The sequence below is a fragment of the Protomyctophum parallelum genome (genome assembly GCF_964188405.1).
Source record: "Protomyctophum parallelum genome assembly, chromosome: 21".
In the NCBI taxonomy this organism is placed as follows: domain Eukaryota; kingdom Metazoa; phylum Chordata; class Actinopteri; order Myctophiformes; family Myctophidae; genus Protomyctophum; species Protomyctophum parallelum.
The window spans coordinates 22,695,160-22,715,091 of NC_139713.1; the positions used below are offsets into that span (position 1 = coordinate 22,695,160).

General features: G+C 43.0%; 1 protein-coding gene across 1 annotated transcript; it reads right to left on the bottom strand.

Moving 5' to 3' along the window:
• Positions 1–1,436: 1,436 nt before the first annotated feature.
• LOC310879653 (proteasome subunit beta type-4-like) lies at positions 1,437–2,219 on the bottom strand (the record flags this gene model as incomplete). Its single annotated transcript, XM_083794449.1, has 1 exon — positions 1,437–2,219. The coding sequence occupies one exon, from the start codon at positions 2,217–2,219 to the stop codon at positions 1,437–1,439; it is 783 nt and encodes a 260-aa protein (XP_083650575.1).
• Positions 2,220–19,932: the final 17,713 nt, after the last annotated feature.

The following is a 19,932-nucleotide window of genomic DNA, read 5'->3' on the forward strand; positions in this document are numbered from 1 at the left end:
ACTCAATACAAAGACTGTTAACTGTGAGTGGACGACCCAATAAAGCATTACACATGTTTACAAGAGGCCTTGTTCAATTCATCTAAACATTTAGAGACGTACAAATATACACTTCTATATAGCCAAAGAACAGAACAGGAATTCATCATAAAAGAGGTAAAAAGGGAAAAGAAACATATTAAGGGGGAAAAGGGGTCCACCAGACAAGGGGAACTCTGTAGAGCGCATATCTCCTCTAGGCCAAGGGATGATATGATATACCCAGGGATGATATGATATACAGTACCCAGGGATGTTCTGTGGATTCTTTAAGTGGGGCTATGCCGCACGCACGTGCAAGTGCTCACGGGCGATCACCGATTGAAATAACCTCTTAAATGCCTGCCTATATATACATATAGGCCTATATATAGGCCTATATATATTTACTTTAGTGAAACTTTAGTGTTGTCATGATTATGCATTTATCTCGCAAATGTCACCTCTGTAATTGCATTTGTTCATGAATCCATCAGCCACTGTTATCCAACTCTGGACAACAATGGACCGTCACCATTCATATGAAGCCAAGGTCGGTCATTCCTATTGTTTCAAGCGGTGACACTCGGCGTCAATCGACAGGTTTAGTTAATGAGGTTAGCGAGGTGCGAAAACTGTGAATGGCAAGCTCATACAAGCTTGCGTGCATCGTCAAACTGCAGGGCTGCGCCCTGAATAGCCCTACCGTCAGCTCACCCCTGGATATCCGTATGTAAGTTGTGAGTTTAATTTTGCCTTTTCGTCAAAACACACGTGACGACTGGTTTGGATCCATCAATCATTTCTGGATCAGAGCCCACTTGAAAATATATAATGCTGTCGTGGCCCACCTGACCTTGAAGAAAAAAACAGAACCCCACCCGTGACATCATGTGGCAGCCAAGTCTATGGACTTTTAATGTTTGCTTTAAGCAGCGACGTCATGTGGCAGAGACAGTGGGTGTCCCTCACTTCACACAAGAGTGATTATTTTTTAATGTTTTGTTTTTAGGATTGATTTAGTGCCTTTATTGATAGTACAGTGGAGAGTCGGAGAGTGGCATGTAGCACATTTGCAGCCAAACTCGGGAATTAAACTTGGGACGGCCTACAGTGGTATAGGCATCATATAACCATTTGGCCATCGGTGCAACAAGAGTAGATTTGACTTCATATTGATGACATCAGCGTGGGACGACATATTTGGGCCGTTGGAAGGTGGGGGGGGGGAATCACAAATAATGGGAAAAAAAATATTTGGGGATTTACGCCCTAGCCTACCGGCAGCAGGTTGAGATTATCCACAGACACAAAAGACACATGATCTCCCCACTTGCCGCCTTCAGCCTGGCATGAATCATTATGATCCATGTTTTATCCTAATGTCAACAGCAACAGAGTATAACTGGCCTTCCTCTTTACTCATAGCCGGAGACCATCAGGGCAATGTCCCAGTTGGTCTCCGAGGAGAGAGGACCCACGATCTCCACCCCTTCCTCTGTGACGATGGCGATCTCGTAGCGCTTGCAGGAGCGCGAGTCGCGGTAGTACAGCACCTTGAGACAGCGCTCCAGCAGCTCGCGGGCCTCCTCCTTGGTCAGGGCCGCCTTGTTCTCAACGGCCTCCCTCATCAGGGGCGTGGCCAGGTACGCGCCGAAGCCCGTGGCCACCAGGGGGGCTTCGTAGGCCACGCCCAGCTTGTCCACGTAGCCCAGGAAGCTCTCTCCGTTCTGGACGCCTCCGATGACCACGGTGTTCCACAGCGGGTTCATCCTGCAGCGCCGCTGGTACAGAACCCGGGTCAGCCAGGAGTGGACCGCCTTGGGGCTGAGGCTGTGGCCGTCGTCCAGCAGCTCGCCGCCCGTCACCATCTCCTGGATGACCTGCTGGAGGTACTGGTAGTCGGCGTAGTCGCCCGACACGCCCAGGATGGCGCCGTCGTTGACCTTCATGAGGCGTGAGATGTTCCTATAGCGGGCCAGGGAGCCGTAGGAGCCCAGCATGTCCGACGCTATCATCACCCCTCCGGTGAACTTCACCCCTACCACGGAGGTGCCCGTCACCGCGGGGTGGAGCGTGCGCTTGGCGGGGCCGCCGCCGCCGCTGCCGACGACGTGTTGCTTGTTTCCTGGGAAGGAATAAAAGTGACCGGGCACGGGTCCATCATCCCAAAAACCCATCTTGATACCGTTGGACTGCATGTTGACAGTCTTTCAGAGATTGTAGATATTTTACCACTTAACATCCGTTCAGTGTTATATTTGAAATAGCTTACATGATGTCATCAACGTGACATCAGGCAACATTGTAGGAGTACTACCCATAGAAGGCCAGTATATGACGTCTGTACAATGATTTGCCGATCTATAGATATTTTTGAGGGGCACTATATTCAGCTATTAGTGTAGATCATCACCATTAAATTCCCATTGACAATGAATGGAGAATTTACGTCATATGTATCTGAGCAAATCGGCTATTTTCGTCCTACACAAACATTAAATTCCCATTGGCAATGATGGAGAATTTACGTCATATGTGACAAAATTTGCCCGAGGAACTGCCATTGCTTTTTTTTTAATTTTCGTCTTTTCATGTCATATGAAAGCAGGGAATCATAGCTTCAAATTGACATATTGGTTGTTCAGTTTGACTCACCAGTTTTGAAGATATGGCTTATAGAGTAATGTCTTGCAGAAAACAGGCTTGAAAGGTTAACTTCTGTGGTCTCTAACATTACACGCTACATGTTTAAGCATTTATTTCATATTTACATGTCAATTTCAGCTCTGACACTTATTTCAGACATGCTCTAGTCTGCCTGTGCTATTAACTCATTTTGAAAGTGAAAAGCTGGAATTTGTGTGATGGCTGGCTCTCAGTCAAATCTGGTCACATATGTGTCTGTGCAAATTGACACGTTACGTCATGATGATGTACGATGATAAGAGCGCCCCTCACTTCACACGGTGTGATTTTCTTTTTGGAGAAGAGACACACATTGAGTTTAAAGTCCATAATTGGTTTGGCGGTTCTCGAGATACACAAAGGACAGATACATTTATAGAACTAGATTTTCTGGAATAGATGGTCTCAAATTCAGACATTTCATGCATACAGTATCCCGGTGATTACACTGACTGTACCAACACCTGCAAGCCTATATTGGAGTATTGCCTCAGGAATGTGACAAAAACAAATCTCCATGAATTCAAGGCTTCATGGGTTGAGTAATTGATTAATAGGCTGCAGGCCATGAATACACCTTCCGTATGTCACTGATTAGATGACCCAACAATAAAGGAGTTGCATGGCATTGGTGTCGTTTGGGCCTCAGGTACATTAATGACATATAGTACAATGTTGAAAATGAGTGGTACACCCCTTTAAGTAAAGGAAAAGTGTTGTACTTGCTCCACCGCCCACCACTGCCCACCAGACTGGCAGATAGGATGTGTGTTGTAGTTGATCACTTGCCACTGGGAGGGTGTTGGTTCACTTCCCCTTCCAGCTCCCTGCCGCCATGCCAAGGGCCAAACCCTGGCACCGTCCCTCCACTGGGTGGAGAGATCCAAACCCTGGCACCATAACTCCACTGGGTGGAGAGATCCAAACCCTGGCACCGTCACTCCACTGGGTGGAGAGATCCAAACCCTGGCACCGTCACTCCACTGGGTGGAGAGATCCAAACCCTGGCACCGTCACTCCACTGGGTGGAGAGATTCTTTGTCAGTCAGTTCAGTGATAATAAAAAACGCTGTGTCATGGTAGAATAATGAGGGAGAGGGGCAGAAGAAAATCATACTTGTACAGTATATGTGTGTACGTAAGCTTGGACTGTGTGCGTGCGTGCGTGCGTGCGTGCGTGCGTGCGTGCGTGCGTGCGTGCGTGCGTGCGTGCGTGCGTGCGTGCGACTATATACATGTCTGCACGCTTACTGGTGGATGTGTGCTCAAGTATTGGTGCCTCTAAAATGTATGCACACACACGCGCGCGCTCGAGCACATGGGTGTGTGTGCATTCCTTGTTCAGGAGGGACGGGCCCGTCTCCCTCCAGCTGACAGTATAGCTTCCTGTTGTAGTAATGATCTTTTTATAGCCAGGTTGAGCCTCCCTCTGCCTTTAGGCAGGCAGACACACACACACACACACACACACACACACACACACCATAATCACCTGTTAGGGGAGTAGCTTTCTTAGCCTACATATACTGTACAGTATGTACAGTATGTAGGCTGTACAGCAGCACATGTAGGCTATATGTAAGACACATAGCCTACTTGTGTTAGTAAGTATGTATACAAGTTCAGAATGCAAGCAGCGTTGCTCACATGCTTGGCACAATTCTGCCTTGTCGATACGTAACTTATTCAGGGTGTATCTTAGGTAGCCTGTATGAACCGATTCCGTAACGGGTCTCATGGTCGCAGCCTACGTATTTTCCTGTAGAAAAGTTGAAAAGTGGTGAAGTGGTCCTTTAAGTAGAAGGCGTGGAGGCGTGGGCATTGCTGTTTGGCCACTCAGAATAGCCAAATGGTATTGATCACGCCTCCAGGTCTTAAGTTAAGTAGTAAGACCTGGTACTTAAGTCACACGAAATAGGGCCCATAGTGTTTTAAGTTTGAATTTAGTTTTAATTTCTCTTCCTCCTCATATCTCACTCTGGGCTCCGGTATATGGAAGGAGAGCAGCTTCATTGTTTAACGTCCAGAATAGCCACACAAGAACAAGATTAGACCTGGTTGCCTTTTGTATGACCAATAATAACCCTGTCTCGTCCCGTGGCATTCATAGAGCTCAGTCTGGGTCAAAGTTAAAAGGGAGGAAGCCTAAAGCACACGTGTGTCGGTGGCCTTATCCCTCTGCACGCTGCCTTCTCCTTTCCTTCCTGTCAAACATCTGATCTCAGAGGCCGCTGGCCTCCTGTCTCTCCGCCCGCCCGCCCGCCGCCGGCCCGGCCCCATCCCAGCAGCGGCGGGTCTTGTCTGTCCCCGTGCCTTCCTCCTCCACCTTGCCGGTACATGGGTGGTGCTTCCTCCTCCACCTTGCCGATACATGGGCGGTGCTGCCTGACGCTGTTGCGTAACCAGGCACAATGTTATGAGGTCACCAACCCGTTGACTCTTGACTGACATACTTATTATATCCAATATTATGTCTGCTTCTCTATTTCTATTATGGTCGGGATCCTTTAGGATTTCACAGGACCACTTCACAACTTTTCAACCTGTCTTCATATTTAATTGGTCCTCACTTATGTAACGTTCATGATAAAATAGCACAATTTGTTTTCTTCTGTGTCTCATAGGAGGGCTGTTGGGAAGATCTGAAACCCGTCTTCCGGTGACATCATCATTAGGCAGATACAGTAGCCTATATATAAACAAGATTTATTTAAAGAATATATTTAGATTTGTTTTATCGTGAGAACGATGGCTTCCATTATTGCATTGCAACTTTTCAGGAATAGAAAGCCTCTTGTTTCTATTAGCTTGCATTCCCCATCGATGAGACAAGTGTTGAAGTCGTCCTTTAACCATTCCGATTCCTTAACGGTTCCCTTTAAAGATTCCTATATTCAAAATAAAAAAAATCTATATAATTTTGGCCTTCATTATAATTTTGGATAAACGCAAATTCAGTATTGCATATATTTATTGAAGTGGTTCTCAAAGTGAGGTCCAGTCTGGGTTATTGAGGGGGTTCCAAATGGACCCATGCAGGTATATAACTAACTCCGAGAGGTATAGTGGCCCTTGAAATGAACCTCTTGTGTTGTAATCGTATAGCAGACGTGAAGTAAGTCCACATACCAGCTCTGACAATGTGATAAAACCGGTTCCGGTTCCTCAATGTTGGATCCGGTTCCTCCGGTTCCAAAAAGAGCACATGTGAGCTTGTATATCTGCTATTTTTGAATAGCCAACGCTAAAATCTAAAATGACACATGGATGCTTTCCCGGTTATAATAAACAAGTGTCATAATAGCTTTATATTCTGGTAGTAATCATTGTTTTAGACTAGTGTTTGTTCAGTGTCACCTGTCTCTCCAGCTCTTTAGTAAACAGAAAATACACTTTCAGGTAAGGATACTGGAGCACAAGCTGATAAATTATTTCTGTGTGCTTCTAGCTCTATCTTTAACTTTCTGACAATAAACGTTTTGTTTTGAAAGTTACAAACCTCTATTAACCTCGATTTTGAAAGGTGTGAGTGTGTTTTTGGTAAAACAAAAACAAATGCATTGTCTGTAAAAAGCTGGAGAGACATGGTATGACTCGTGTTACTGAACAAACACTCCATAGCAATGAGTACTATCACAACATAGAGAGTTTTAACCAACCTCACCTTACCTTTGACTAGTCACACATGCAGCAGTAGGCCTACTCAAAAAGAAAATGACAATGAGCATCTATGATGCAGTTTTGCACGTGATTCATTGTTTCGCACTGGTTATAAAATATAATTACCATAGTGTACAATAAGACCACTATGTTGCGCTACCTTTCACTTTTGGCTGGGCATCTTTAAACTCAAGAACTAAAGCTTTGTCCTTATCGATGTACGCATCAGAAGGCCCTCGTCAGGAAATGGCCTTTTAATGGCCACGGCTGCCTCTGTACCATAACGTTGGACTTGCCTCTCCAATTATACGTTTCAATAAATACACGCTTTATGTGTCGTTCATAAACGGACCTTGTTACAGAGTACAGTCGGGGTATTCGTGTATAGCACAGACTGTAATAAGGGACGGTGTTTTATAAGGGGGGTCTTTGAGAAGCTGTTCAGGTGCGTTTTGTCACTTGTGGTCCAATAATGACCCAAAGTGTCTTTATCAGATGTACACAGTATAGTCCATATACGAGCATTTCCTATTGCCCACCAACAAGATTATGACATTTTGTAGGCCATGCGGTGGAGACCAGAGACAGTGATAAGCATCAAATTACCCCAATCAACGGCTAAAACCAGCTGTGCACGCTCACTGTTCACTGATTCAGAGACTGGGGCTGTTTAAAACAGGGCTTTGCACAGAAAGAAACACTGTTGGATTATTTATGCAAGGAACGACAACAAAGACAAATACTGCTGAAATTAACACAAATTGGACGTCTGGCTGGCATTTTGATTTCAACCACTTCAAGACCTGATGCCGGTTCTACAAATGTCTTCTAAATCCTAATAGTTTTCTGATGTCGCTATATTAGTGCGGGTTTTTTTATTTGATTCCTCGGATCCCCGTCTCAAAGTATTTTGTTCCAAAAGGACCCCCAGAAACAAATCATGTGGCTCTGCCCACCACCATGGAGGAAGTTGCGTACCTTCCAGGGGCTTGTACATCTGCTATTTTTAAGAATCGTGACACACACAGTGGTTAATTAACCAAAAACACCTATCCTGATTTATACATTATGGATATATGGATCATGGACTTTTCGTACCCCTCAACTGCCTCGTTAACTTGGCCATGGTCAAGTTAACCTCTTAAGAACTCATACAGGAGTTATTGACTCACAAATGTGATAGTTATGAACCAAACAGACCCTTACAGGTCTGTTCCTTTCAGAGTTAAATTAAAGATGCTGTAAGCTGATTGTTTTTGTTTAAACAAATAGTTTATTGTGAGGAAGTTAAAGGTATATTCAGTGATTTCACTTAATTCAAATATCACTTATTTTTTTTGTTTTGTTGTGATAATCCTCTCTACTATAGAGTGTGCTGACCATATAAGGAGTTCCTCCCTGTCCCCAGTTAACCCCTGGGGGTCAAAAAACCTTAGGTTTCGTTTTTGTCTCTCTATCCTGATTGGATGAAAGGCTTAGGTCCCAGCCAAAAACTAAACCTAAGGTTTTTTGAGTGAAATCACAGAATATACCTTTAAAGAGAGAGAGAACCCCACAAAGAGAACAATACCAAACTCATAGTATACCAAGTTCATACCAAGCATACCATGTAATACACTGTTTTGTTTTGCTCTTTATTTTTTAACATTTGTGATAATTCGCAGCTGCAGTTATAAAAAGAAGAGAGCGAACAAGACAGGACAGGACCTTGTTGGGTGTCCAAATAACAGGAAATTCAACTGGATGATAAGCCAAATTCCTCTGAATATGTTTTATATTCACAGCATTTAGCGTCGAACCACACTCGATTCTCAGTCAGTTCAGACTACAATTTGTTCTGTTGGTTGAATCAAATAATTAGCAGCTGTATAAATACATGTCCTTACCCTAGTTAGTATTTCATCTGGATATGATTTTTTTTAGGGGACGCAAAATCAGCATTTCTCCACTGCTGTGGGCTGTGGTCAGAATTAGAACGCCAGTGTGTCGTTTAAGCTTAAACTCTGCTACTATCAGTGGCTGGAGGGTGTGTGTAGGCATCAGTACGCACAAACGCACGCACGCTTACACACACATTATCATCAAGTGAATATTTACTTTGTACAGTGGCAACTGTTCGACTCTTTCATATGCCTACATATCGCCGCTGTCAGGCAGATCCAATGATGTCAAGCTAGTGAAAATAGCGGATGATCTACTTTCACTATTTCAGAAGATTTTCGTTTCCATTTCCTTTAAAGTAACGGCTTTGAGCATAGGCCTATAAGATTTCCACCCGACAGCAAAGATGTATAGTGCATGTCAACCGTATGTAGAACCATAATCTGACTGTGCCAAAGCGATGAATAATCTTCCCATTTGGCTGCTTTCTGAGGCCCCTCTGAGGCTGAGTTATAAAGCATAAAGCATGCTTTCTGTGTCCCCTCTGAGGCAGAGTTATACAGCGTGGTAATTGATACCGACAGCCTGTAATAGTTCATGAAACAATTAAATGTAATAGTATCACTGGTGTCTGAAATGACCGTACGCAGTAACACCCTCATTAAGTGTTGACAGGGCTGTAATGGTAACAGAATGCTATAGAGACTACAGTGTATATGTTTAGTACCTCTGATTGTTTGTTCAAACAACACCTTTGTTTCTTTGTATGATTCTTTCTTTGTTTCTCTCTTTTCTCTTCTCCCGCTCTATCCCGTCATATCGAATGTCTCATGTCAATGTTGTCTGCTATAGCGACATGAACCAACATTCACACTATATATGTGAACGCATGGCGGTTCTCTCCGCTGCTCATTTCTAACCTCTGTCTAATCATTAGTTCCCGGCTTCCCGCACCCCACGAAAATAGCCGCTCTACAACGCTTGGTTACAGCACGTCGCTTTGTATGCTTGTCGATCGCCATATTTCCGCCTATGACATTTTGTGTAGAGGGGGGGAGGAGGAGCGGCCCCAGTACATAGCCCTGGGGGACCCCGCCGATCAACTAAGTGTATAGGGTTTAAGCGGGTTAAAGCCAGTGGGGCCCCCGGCCTCGTCTGGCGCACGGATGACGTTGAGGATGAAGACAATGATGATGATGGTGGTGGTGAGAGTAATGGAATACTACTCCTAGCGCCGTATGAAGCTGCTTACGCACAAACTGTGAATGACTCACAGGGAGGGGAGGGCCCTCCCTTTCGTGCTCGCTCTGTGCAACTTGTGGTATTGAATGCTGCAGGAACAGGTTTGACAGCCAATTACACAATGTGAATAAACTGCAGTGGTGGAGAACCCAGTGAAAGTAGTTCAGTAGATGAGAACAGTGGTGGAGAACCCAGTGAAAGTAGTTGAGTAGATGAGAACAGTGGTGGAGAACCCAGTGAAAGTAGTTGAGTAGATGAGAACAGTGGTGGAGAACCCAGTGAAAGTAGTTGAGTAGATGAGAACAGTGGTGGAGAACCCAGTGAAAGTAGTTGAGTAGATGAGAACAGTGGTGGAGAACCCAGTGAAAGTAGTTGAGTAGATGAGAACAGTGGTGGAGAACCCAGTGAAAGTAGTTGAGTAGATGAGAACAGTGGTGGAGAACCCAGTGAAAGTAGTTGAGTAGATGAGAACAGTGGTGGAGAACCCAGTGAAAGTAGTTGAGTAGATGAGAACAGTGGTGGAGAACCCAGTGAAAGTAGTTGAGTAGATAAGAATAGTGGTGGAGAACCCAGTGAAAGTAGTTGAGTAGATGAGAACAGTGGCGGAGAACCCAGTGAAAGCAGTTGAGTAGATGAGAATAGTGGTGGAGAACCCAGTGAAAGTAGTTGAGTAGATGAGAACAGTGGTGGAGAACCCAGTGAAAGTAGTTGAGTATATGAGAATAGTGGTGGAGAACCCAGTGAAAGTAGTTGAGTAGATGAGAACAGTGGTGGAGAACCCAGTGAAAGTAGTTGAGTAGATGAGAATAGTGGTGGAGAACCCAGTGAAAGTAGTTGAGTAGATGGGAACAGTGGTGGAGAAACCAGTGAAAGTAGTTGAGTAGATGAGAACAGTGGTGGAGAACCCAGTGAAAGTAGTTGAGTAGATGAGAACAGTGGTGGAGAACCCAGTGAAAGTAGTTGAGTAGATGAGAACAGTGGTGGAGAACCCAGTGAAAGTAGTTCACTGGGTTCTCTTGATAAAGTTTTTCATGCGTTCACATGGGCAGATGCAAAAGATACAAAGCTACACAGCGTATAATCTAATCTTCAAATACTTTGGTAGCCAGATATTTGATGACTTCATATAATGGCCAAGACCATATATAATAGGCATATAGTGTTCATGAAATCGGTCTGGAAACAAAGGACTCTGGTTGGCTGTTCCAAAAATAGACTGTGTGTGTGTGTGTGTGTGTGTGTGTGTGTGTGTGTGTGTGTGTGTGTGTGTGTGTGTGTGTGTGTGTGTGTGTGTGTGTGTGTGTGTGTGTGTGTGTGTGTGTGTGTGTGTGTGTGTGTGTGTGTGTGTGTGTGTGTGTGTGTGTGTGTGTGTGTGTGTGTGTGTGTGTGTGTGTGTGTGTGGTTGACTACCCTGCAGTGGTTCTCAGCTCAATGACAAAGGTGAGAAGGTGTCACACTAAACCAACCATGTTCTTCCAGGTCGCACCACACACACACACACACACACACACACACACACTGTGTTAAATCTCTCTTTGTCTCTCTCACCACACACACACACACACACACACACACACACACACGCACACACAGCACGGTTATTTGGAGACTGACTTGTCAGTCAACTAATACCCAAAGGAAATGCACAATAAAACTCCAGTATTTACACACTATGGTTTCTTGTGCACAGTAAAGCCACTGCGACAGGTTCAGTTCCAATCTGTCTTGGGCCACAACAGGTACAAACACTGTCGCACTGTTCCTACTCCACGAGTCCACGTCATTCCGCACTCCGTGGAGCCGGTTCCTGCATTTGTTTGCTTTGCACAGGAAGGAGCCCCTGACTTATTTAACTAGAAAACACAAATAAAAGGCCAAGCCGAATAAAGTCCCTCATTGTTAACGTTGGTGAGCTTTAAATAGCAAGATGACTCCTTTTTCGCTGCATTTGAATGTGGTGACACTGGTGCCCCATAAGTCTCCAAGACAAACAAAAAGTTGTATTTTTCCCCATGCAGCCACATAGACACTGTGTGTGTGTGTGTGTGTGTGTGTGTGTGTGTGTGTGTGTGTGTGTGTGTGTGTGTGTGTGTGTGTGTGTGTGTGTGTGTGTGTGTGTGTGTGTGTGTGTGTGTGTGTGTGTGTGTGTGTGTGTGTGTTTGCGTAACGTGTGTGTGTGTGTGTGCACATGCCTGTGTGTGTTTGCGCACATGCCCCCGTGTGTGTGTGTGTGTGTGTGTGTGTGTGTGTGTGCGCGCGTGCGTGCGCGCCCCCATGTCTCCGTGGATCTCGGCTAAGTTCCATAATGTTCAGACACCACAGCTCAACGTCCTGAATCACATTTTCCTGGTCGAAGTGTTGCTAGCTCACGTCTGCCATGCATGTGAGTGACCATACATACATATACACACACACACACACACACACACACACGCACACACACACACACAGTAATGTGCACGTAGTCGCTGTTGGTTCCAAACCATACATGTCCAAAACTGTTACCTTTTCAGGAAACAGGGGAAATGTTCCAATGGATCCAGTGTAGTTATTATTTATTCACAAGCTGTTGTTAATACTAATAATTCTCTTTGGTTCCATATTCATAAACACGTGACGTGGTGGCATCCTTGTTTGGAGGCCCACATCTTCAGCAAAGATTATACTGGCAATCTACACTACAGGCTCACAAAGGCATTGTGAGCTTATGGCTATTTTCGCTACTTCTACATGACACATGTCATTACATATAAAATAGGGCATTCATTTATGAAAACAAAAAGACAAAAAAAACAAAGATATGAATTAAGGAGCTACAAGGACAATATATAGACCTAAGTAGGATAATACGTCACACACTGGCTAGGGTGGGTAGAGTCCATTCAGACGGTAGGTCTATAAACTAAGGCAGGGCAACTAGGTCACACACTGTAGTAAACACACCTGCTATGTGAGTCAGACCATTCTCTAACCACGTTAACCACTTAAGCTCCGTTTCAGTGGTCCTCAAGAAACCTCAACATGCGAGCAGGGGCCCTCGCGGTGGGCCGCCACCTGTGAGGGTATTGGAATTGGGCTCACAAATATAATTGGCAAAACACTTAATTCATTCTTGCATGTTAAAGGACCACTTCACCACTTTTCAACCTATCTTCATATAATAGGTCCTCACTAATAATCTAAAAATGGCGCAATCTTTTTCTACTCGTTCTGTGTCTCATAGGAGGGCTGTGGGCAGTTCAGAAACCGTCTTCCAGTGTGGAACGTGTATAGGGTTTAAATACTTAATTACTGTCCACAAATCTCTAACTCTGTGTAATCATTCCATGAAATTCATGGATTCCAACCTCTTCAGTTTGTGCTCCCTTTCAAGCTTTTCCTGCTTTGTTACTTAGCTTTACTGTACATATTTGTTCTCTCATGTGGTTCATTATTACTTGTTCTTCTTCCCATATGGAACAGTGACTTGCACTAAATGAGAAGGAGTCTACCTATTGTTGGAAACCCAACACCAGGTCAAGATTTGTACCGTATGACTATAGTCTCTCGAGCTAGAATGTTGATTCCCACAATTCTCAAATGCTTCTGTCACACAAGTTTGTGCTACGGAAGCTCTGAAAATGATCCGGGAGTAAAATTGGATGTCCCACCTCCTCCCGTTTTGTCTTTGCAGTCGCGTGTAAATTTGTCCTAATGTAAAGGAAACTAATCTAGGCCTATATAGTGAAGTATATTTTATACCATACACTAACTACAACTAGACTAAATAGAGACAAAAAGGCTGAATGAGTTTCTCTATTCTAAATAGCAAACTGTAGGCCCTGTACCAAGGCAATGGCATCAAAGCCTCAGCTGATCAGACGATCGGATGAAGGAACACGCAGGCAGAGATGAGCTGAAGTGTAGAGTTGTATTTATTGCAGACAGAGACCAAAAACAGCAGAGAGCTTTGCTGCATGCTTATCAGAAATGTTCAAAAAGAAAAAGTTTTAAAAACATTTAAAATATTTTCGTGAACAGATATGATGAACTGATGCCAGCTTCGTTTCTCTGCTTTCGGGAGGTGTAGTTCTAGACTCTATATAGCATAAAAAGATTATGGAATCGTTTTCTGGCTATATGCGAGACTAGGTACTGACTATATCAGGGGCAGTATAAACTGTTGGCCTACAATACATCTGCTATCCCAGTTCCTAAACATGCCATAACTTGTCCACATTAACTGTACAACTCCATTATTTTCTGACCTCTTCAGCCTCATGTTTGAAGCCAATGCGTTGCGTAAACTTTTGTTATCTTAGTTCACCCTAAATTGCTACGGCCAAGTAGCAACTCTTGCCAATTAAGTGCACCAAACCAAAATAAAGAAAACATTTCCTCTAGTCCAGAGTGTACAGGACATAGTGTGGTCTTCACCCAGACATCAGAAGGTTGTTCAACACCAGTAATTAATCTGATCCTCTATTTACTGTTTGGTCTGCTGCAGTGGCATCATATCACGAGGAAGCCTAACGTGTTTCCCCAATTCTCCTTAATGCCTTTCTTCTCTTTCTGGTTTGCTGGCTCCTATTTAGTTTAGTATTCAGTATTCAGAGTATCACTCTAGTGTCTTCTTGACAATTTTTTACCGGGTGAACAGAAAAGACAGTCCCAACATGTCCATTCCATTTCTATTGCTTACTAAGATTTCTGCAATTATTCTTAGACCTATACTTTTTCAATAATAGGCCTACTTTGAAAATGAGCATTTCATGCTCTGTTGTCATGTTTATTGAGCTGGTATGGCATGGAGAATACTTCATAAACACCTTTCATAAACACCTTGCAGGTTCCTCACATGTTGAAACATTTATTGGATGGATGGATGGATGGATGGATGGATGGATGGACGGATGGATGGATGTTCACTCAAAAATATACAAATCCCACTCATGCTGCTATGCATGAAAAAAAACAGAAGCCAAGAAGAAAACAAAAGTTGGGTTAAATTCAAAAATCTGTCCATGTAAATCATTTCTTGTTTGTATCATTTAGTCCCATTTAGTTGTTTGGTAATTTGTCACTGTACATTTGCCTGAAAGTGAAATTTGCACAGCTATTAGGAGTTGGGGGGGAAGCTCAATGGCACCCATATAGGGAGCAAACCTTAAGTTTACACCAACATTTGTTCTTATTGGATATACACTACACTGACTACAGTATTATAAAGATGCGTTTTTCCGTTTGACCAAGTGCTGGACCCTGAAGCCCGTCCGGCAGAAGTCCCTGGATGTTGTACTACAGAATGTAACGTGGCAGTATATACTAAACGTCAACCAGCCAGCACCTCTCACGGTTACAGAGAGCGAGTGAGAAGATAGCAGCCAGGAAAATATGTATGGCCGGTCACTGCCACAGACAGTGGGAGTTCCCACCAGTGGTGGAAAAAGTATTCTTTATTTAAGTAAAAATTCAAGATGTACATGAATAAAAGGCATTTTATTATTATTGGCATAAAAATGTAAAGTAAAAGTCTTCATTATACAGGATGTCCCATTTTTGAAGTTTTCAAATGTATAAAAATAGCCGATCTACAAGCTCACAATGCATCTCATCGCGATGCATTGTGAGCTTGTATAGATCGGCTATTTTCAAATGTCCAAAATGTAGCCTATAGACCTATAGGGCTGAAGTGGTTGGTGTATGTTTTGTAATAATAATACAAATCTACAAAGTAACTATACTAGTAACTAAAGTTTTAAAATAAATGCAGTGGAGTAAAAGTATAATATTTCGATCTGAGATGTAGTGGAGTAGAAGTAAAAGTACTTTCCACCACTGGTTCCCACACAGCCACAGCCAACACACTGGCATCCATCTCCAGGGACGGAAAGTACTGGCGTGTATGGAGGAGGATCAGGATGACTGGAAATGCCACCGGAAGTCTCGTACAAGGAAGATCTACTCTAGAGCAGTGGTCCTCAACCAGGGGTCCGGGGACCACCAGTGGTTCTTGAAGGGGTTCCAGCTGGTCCCCAGCTAAATGGAGTGTGAGTGTGTAAAATGGAACCAAATAGACCCTTAGGGTCCTTGGTGTTTGCTCCCACCGCCACCCCAGCACCACCGGTGGGCTCTGCTATTTCTGTTCCCCCTTGGGGGGATTGTTATTGTATATCTTTCTCCCTGCTCTTAATGGTTAATGATGGTTGTATAATTGTCCCGAGCAGGGAAGAAATCTAGCAGAGTCGAACTCCAATAAGTTGTATGCACAATTCTCGTTCTATATAATAAATATTTGTTCAATCTATTCGTGAGATATCTGACTGATAATTTTGCGACCCCAGTGTCAGTGTCCCGCGACCCCAACTTTGGGAACCCCTGCTCTAAAGAATAGACCGTCGCCACACGCGGACACAGTGATGATTGGTTTGTCATTGTTCAATATCCGACAGGGAGGCCATGCCTTTATTAGACTGTACTTTGTTTAGTTTTTTTTAGTTTTGGGTTTGTTCGATTTTATTTTACCAATATGTTAGTCCTTTAAAAAAGTCTAATTAAAAACAAAAAACAAACTATTAAAGAAGAGTGAAAAGTGATTTACTTCAACCGATGGCCAAAAGTTAATCATAGCCATGTTTCCTTCCTGCGTATGCATATTTATGTGGAAAGTTTTGCCAGTTAAATAATAATATAATAGTACTATCAAGATTTTTCTGTGTTCGATTACAGTACTGTAGTTTACAAGCAATAGCATGAATAGTCATTAATTGCTGGTGAAATGACTTTAGTTCCTTCAAAGCCCCCTATTGATCACAGTTGGTATGAAATCAAAAGTCTCTGATGTCTGTTCAAAAACCTCCACAAATGAAGAGGTTTTTTTCCCCCGCTGATGTGGCAAAATTCCCATAATCATAAAGACGTCCATGTGAACCTACTAATTTAACTCTCTAACAGCCTGCGCTCATTTCACACACATTAAATCCATGTGTCTAATGAAGAGCCTGTGTGTGTGTGTGTGTGTGTGTGTGTGTGTGTGTGTGTGTGTGTGTGTGTGGGGGGGGCACTTTTTTCAGGCGGTTGGACAGAATACTCATCATTGAAGTGCCAAACATAACATTTTATATGAAAAGCTTCATTAGCTTTTTTTTTTTTTTATATTTCATGGAGCCAGCTAGCTCTACTGTCGCGTGGAAACCTTGTATGTCCACTGTATAGTGAGAATAGCCGATGTACAAGCATACAAGTTGTTGCATCGCGATGCGTTCTGAGCTTGTAGATCTGCTATATTTTCACTACTTTTGTGCGACACTTGTATGATGAAGTATAGGGCATTAATGTACCAATAAACATACGTTGAAATTTTTAAATATGGATATATGAGGTTTCTGCCTGACAGTGACAGCAACAATATACTGTATAAAATATACTGTGTGTGTGTGTGTGTGTGTGTGTGTGTGTGTGTGTGTGTGTGTGTGTGTGTGTGTGTGTGTGTGTGTGTGTGTGTGTGTGTGTGTGTGTGTGTGTGTGTGTGTGTGTGTGTGTGTGCATGTGTGCGTGCGTGCGTGCGTGTGTGTGTGTGAGAGAGAGAGAGAGCGCAGAAGGGGGAGGGTGGTTGTTACTAGTCCCTGAGCTGGTGGCCCATCTGGTTTTGGTTATGTAGGTCCTCCCCCCCCCCCCTTCTCTCTCTCTCTCCTCAATTAAACTCAGCATGATGTCAATAAAATGTCAGACTGGAGAAGCCATCACTTAAATTAGGCCTGTCGTGTATTGTTCTTTCTTTAACATTCCAGCTGGGCTAATCAATTTGAAATGATTTGTAGTTTGATTAGGTTTACCGCAATATGCCATTTGTGATTTAATTTGGTCACTTTGGCCTTCAAAACGTCCTCCTCCCAAAAGAACAATCTAAAAGGCTATGTGAACCTGATGATGATACCCTGTCTAAATGAGAGAGCGAGAGCGAGAGAGAGAGAGAGAGAGAGACTGAATGTACTAGTGTAAGTCACCGTTTCCCAAACAGTGCCATTTTTATTGATCCCTATATTTTTTGTTTCCTACCTACATGTTGTTTTTAATTATTATCATTCCCTCCAAAAAAGCAAAACTTTCCATGAATTAAAAACAAATTCAATGATTATTACTTTTTTCAGTAATTTCATGAAGAAATAGATGACAAATCCAATAAATTTCAAAGAAAACAAATGTTTAAATATAGTATTGAAAATAGCCGATCTACAAGGTCGCAACGCAGCGCGAGGCTTGTAGATCGGCTATTTTCACTCCCCAAATTTCTCTTTTGGGTCACAGGCTACAAAGTTTGGGAACCACTGCTGTAAGTACACTACCATATGCAATATGTACAGTATAGGCAATTTGCATGTATACCGTATACGCTACAGTGTAGGCTATACATACGACGCTCTACAGTGTAGCTGCTACACTGTTGTATGACCTGTTGTATGACCTAAACCAATCCTTTTTATTATTAAGAAATAAATGAACTATAGTGAAAATAGCCGATCTACAAGCTCACAACGCGTCGCATCGCGACACGTTGAGAGCTTGCAGACACTACTTTTGTGTGACACCCTTGATGATGGTCAGGACTCAGGAGGTGCACGCACATCTCAGTCAATTCAACAGGTGCTCGAACAAAATAATAAACTGCAAGCTGAATAAAGAATAAAGGCCTACCTGACGAAGGCCACAGAGGCTGAGAGGCCGAAACATTGTATGTTTTTTCCGCTCTGGTAAATAAAGGTTTTGGGGAGCTTTGTGCAGACTTCTTCCTTCTTTTACACTCTTGGATGATGACATAGGCCATTCATTTAGGAAGAAAAAAAACATACGTTGAAATATGGAGAAATATGGTTCCTCTGGGACAGTGACGCCTACTGTATACTGTAAATACAGTATACACACCATACTGTATATAGCAATTTTTCAACTGAACTCCTATAATCCTTGTTCTGTGACAGTATTTTCCATGCTTTGTCCTTGTCCTTCACTTTTCATAACGTTCCTTTTTTCCCACACTTTGCCTTTTGTCGTCTTTCTTTTTTTTCCACCAAGGAATGAAATGGTCCAACGGTTCATCTTCATACCGGAGCAGAGCTTATACAAACTGTGGTGACATTTCTATTGCTCCTCGTTCATTAAACGACTGATTTATTAGGAGTTCCCTTGTCTGAGTTAAGGGAGTTGCTCAACAGGGTTAGAAACCATGGATCATCCCGAAAAAAAAGCCAACGTGTTGATGTTTGGGATTATTATTGTCATCTCACATCTCTGGCAGTGGTGGGAAAAGTACTCACATGTTTTACATAAGTAAAAGCATAAATACTGCAATATAGAAATACTACTGTTACCAGTAGTCTGGAATTCAAGTCTGGAATTCCAAATGTAGCCTACTTGAGTAAAAGTACAAAAGTATTGGCATGAAAATGTACTTAAAGTACCAAAAGTAGAAAGCACTCATTATGCAGAATGTCCAATTTCAAGTTTTGAAATGTGTAAAAAAAGAATTGTAAAAAAAAATACCGGTAGCAGATCTACAAGCTCAAAATGCCTCCTATCGTGACGCATTGTGAGCTTGTAGATCGGCTATTTTCAAGTGTGCCGAAATGTATATAGGGCTGAAGTGGTTAATTTCTTTTCCTTTTTTTTTATAATAATCAAATCATCTACAAACTAACTAGTAACTAAAGTTGTCAAATAATTGTAGTGGAGCAAAAGTACAATATTTTCCTCTGAGATGTAGTGGAGTAGAAGTAAAAGTGTTGGAAATTGGAAATACTCATGTAAAAAACCTCAAAATTATACTTAAGTAGATGTACTTAGTTTACTTTCCACCACTGTGTTTGGGATTATTATTGTCATCTCACATCTCTGGATGGTTGCGCCAAATCCAGGCATGTTTCCAGTCTTTGAGTTCAGGCCTGAAAAAAAGAAAGACCCAGTAAAAGGTCACACATTCTTCACCGGTCCCGGTGGGAAATCAGGAGAGCCCACACCTTCACGGGAACGCACGCCTGCCTGGTACCCAGAAATCTGACAACAATTACCACGTGCATTTCAGCAGAACGCCAAACTCTACATGTGGACCTCGACTCAGTTGTTCTTCGGTCTGGAGTTCATCACGACGGGCGAAGAACGATGTCAGTCATTCGCCGTTGGAGAAGCAACGGCAGTGTAGCATCACAAATCCCCCCAAAACGGTAGTGATGCTCGATATCCACTTTTGAGGCAACTAAATCATCATATTATTGATTGACTGATTGATTGAATACTTCATTATTCAGAAATGTAAACAGACCAGAACCATAGAGTAAGACAGAGTTTCGGTCACGTGGTTCATGTAACTCGTTTGTCACTGTAAGGCCTATAGACTCCAATGCATTCCGTAAACTTCCGGATCAGGCCTTCGTCACTATTCGCCAATATAAGTCTATGTAGAAGGCCCGC